Source organism: Frankliniella occidentalis, unplaced genomic scaffold, assembly GCF_000697945.3.
Source record: "Frankliniella occidentalis isolate FOCC.00 unplaced genomic scaffold, Focc_3.1 Scaffold16, whole genome shotgun sequence".
NCBI classification, from domain to species: domain Eukaryota; kingdom Metazoa; phylum Arthropoda; class Insecta; order Thysanoptera; family Thripidae; genus Frankliniella; species Frankliniella occidentalis.
This window is the reverse complement of record NW_026267146.1, coordinates 335,859-338,903: the sequence shown is the minus strand read 5'-3', so window position 1 is coordinate 338,903 and position 3,045 is coordinate 335,859. Positions and strand designations below refer to the sequence as shown.

Here is a 3,045-nt window from a genome sequence, read left to right as displayed (position 1 = left end):
GGGGGGGGGGGGGGGGTACGATCCAAGCAGGGAGGGTGCGCACCGCGCGGCGCAGCGTGACCAAATCCCGTGGTGAATCGACCGTGCTTTATGTGCTCTTTGCCGATACGCTAAAACACTGACTGCTTCGTATTTCAAGCTCGCCTGCGCCCGTCTGGCCCGCCCGGTCAGCCGGCCGTCCCGCGTTGGCGCCTTAAAAAAAGATTAAGGAAAGCGGAGGGGGAGGATGGGAAAAAAAATGAACTTTGGCCCATAATATGAAGACTGGAGAAAGAACTTCGTTATTTGAAGGGTCTTGGCGGCGGTAAACGTAACATTTTCTTCTTTTAAGGCAAAATACAAAAACCTATCAGTTCTTCATTTTAAACTGCAAAACTATACAGTTTTAAACTGCCAAAGTGGCCCGATGCAGTTGTGCTGTGTAAGCTCTAGAACTACTTAGCAACTTCAACTGTAATACTTTGTAGTTTCAACACTGCCAGACTTTAGTTTTGCAGCCAAAAGTGTCATCTTGTTTTTACGACAGTTTGATTTGCAGAGTGAAATTGCTCTCATAAAAGTATTTTGTGGTAAAACAAAGAACAAAATAAATGTACTCCAAATTTTGTTTTGACATCGTTGGCAGTTTACTTCATACTGGAGTCGGCTTCCAATCCCGCCCGCCCATCCGCTCTTATTACTTTTATATAAAACATTATTATAAAGGGTCTGGTCCAGTTGTCCAGGATGAGTCGTAAAGGGACGATCTGCACGCCCCGCCCACTTCCCGGCGATGACAAATTCCGTTTAACGTCTCTATATATCCGATGGCGGGGAGCGCACTGTACGGTAACGATGTTAACTGCCAGAGCGTTAATTGCGGCCAGCCTAGCGAGGATCACTGTAAAAAATATCTTTGATAATGAACAGTATTTTTTATGTATGCCGGTCCCAGCAAACCCCAAGTGCTGAAACACCACACCGCACAGCTGCATCACAAGAAGGGTTTAATTTTTCACGTCAATTGATGTCTAAGTTTAAGTGTGCCATAATTAGACATATTGTGAAGTCTAAAACGTTAATTGGTGTGCAAACTGAAGATATTTTCAAGAATTTTCTGTAAACCCAACAGTCGACCATGTAGTACACACAAGGAACAGCTTGCCTGCAGGCGTGCAGGCACAAGCAAGTTTGAATGTGTGTCTACCAGGTCACTACTGGCCGGCTGGTTTCCGCGGAGCCCAAACGTTGGGCTCTGATTGTGACGTCAGTATGATGGATGATGCGATGGCAAAGGGCCGAAGGACTCAAGTACACTGAAAAAAGTGCATAGTTGGGGTAACCGGCACATTTGCCGGTTGAGGGTGTCTAGTTGGGAGAAACACTCAGTCTGGTTAGTGAGACCAAGTGGCAGATAGTGGAACTGACTCGTGTGGGTACTCTGGACCCAGTCGCGCAGTCGAAGCTTTCGGTTCTGTGAACTACGAACTGGGATGCAGTGCCGACCCCGGCTGGCCCAGGGTCGTCCCCCCTCCCCTCCCGTACCTGCCTCCTCTCGGCGCGCTGCCGCCGCCGGCTGCTCCGGGGCCCCGCCCGCTGCGACATGTGTTCGTTGTCCTGCCTCCTCCCTCCCACGCGCCGCGATGGCTTGGGGGTATCGCGGAGGCCCAGTAATGGCAAAGTCCGGGGTTCAAGTCCCGGACGGCGCCAGAGCGAAACGGTCTCTGTGAGGTGCCTGTCGGAGGGAGAGGTGGGGGTATCCTGGCGGTAACGCTAGTCGATTTCTATTTTCTTTTTGGACCGTTCAGACTTGGTTGTCACAACTATCTCTGCGCGGTCACTGTAACCAGACGAGTACAACCCACAGTGTGGGTTCTCCCAACCGAGTTTCTAGTGGGTCGGAAATTAACCGCGCGACTCGGTTGGGGGAACCGAGTTACGGGTTGACTCAACCGGCATGTTTTTTCAGTGTACGTTTTCGTTTTACTTGAGAGCTCCCCGTTCACCTATAGTATGTCGGTATGTCCCGCAGATACTCCGTGCCGTGCCGCTCTGCCGCCCACCGTGCGGGGGGTATCGAGGGAGGCACACCAGCCCGCGGGTATCAGCGCCAACTGGACAGCGGTTGCAAGGTAAAGTATTTTTCGATCGAATAAATACGATGGAATTCACAGGTACATTTGTCTTCAACGAAACAATAATTGCCGTATTGTCTGAGGAACTAATGTATTATTTTTTCAGGACAATGTGGTTTATTTACTAGTCGCCGTCTGAAGTAAGTATATTTATACGGCACGTGTTTTTCCTGAGACGTGGAAAATTGTGTTTCCCTGCCAGAAGGGGCTGCTAATCCTGGCCGCTGATAATCACATTATTGATCGCGCGGTATTTGTAGACGCGGTGTGGCGCGGCGTGTGGGCGCGCGGCCTTTCTTTACTTGGCACGACTGATAAGCCTTATCCACCACCCCTCCCCGCCCCTCCCCCACCCCTCCCACGAGGTCTATTATATACGCTGTATTTACATAGCGATCGCCTCACCCAGTCTGTCAGAGGGAGAAAAAGAAGGGGAGGGGGGAGGAGGGGCAGTGATGATGGACACAGTTCCGTGCTGGACCACATAGAACTGAAAGAGAGAGGGGGTGCGAGAGAGAAAGAAAGAGAAAGGGGGTTAGGAGGGAGGAAAAATTCGAGGAAATGACAAGAAACGCGAAATCGTACAAAAAAGTTTTGGGCCAGATGCACAATACACACCCTGACGTACGTCAGAGACATACGCAGCGTAAATGAAAAGGGGGCGCGCAAGGAATCTCAGAACAGAAAACTCTGCTTTGATAGTTTCACTCTGAAGTTTCAAAGTACTTTGTGCCCTTGTTTTCGCGTTACTGTCGCTGCACTTCATTCTCGCAAGTGTTTGAGCGTGTGCACCTATTTCTGTCCTCGAGGCGCGCACAGACACCCGCTTCTACTCACACCTTGCCCTCGCCTTGTCCGTCCCGGGGCGCTTTTCATCAAAGACACTGTTCTCCCCTTTCCTTTACCCCCTGCCTCACACACACACACACAC

General features: G+C 50.5%; 1 protein-coding gene across 2 annotated transcripts in view; it reads left to right on the top strand.

Moving 5' to 3' along the window:
• The window catches only part of LOC127748853 (uncharacterized), a 45,291-nt gene that overhangs the window by 38,809 nt on the left and 3,437 nt on the right, over positions 1-3,045 (top strand). The window contains exons 2-3 of one of the 2 annotated variants that reach the window (XR_008010808.1): positions 2,012-2,111; positions 2,221-2,254. Coding sequence is in view for 1 of the 2 variants with exons in the window: in XM_052264126.1 (XP_052120086.1) it covers positions 2,012-2,111 (100 nt within the window). In the remaining variant the exon portion in view is untranslated. The remainder of the gene's footprint in view (positions 1-2,011; positions 2,112-2,220; positions 2,255-3,045) is intronic. The other variant, XM_052264126.1, reaches the window with a different exon arrangement.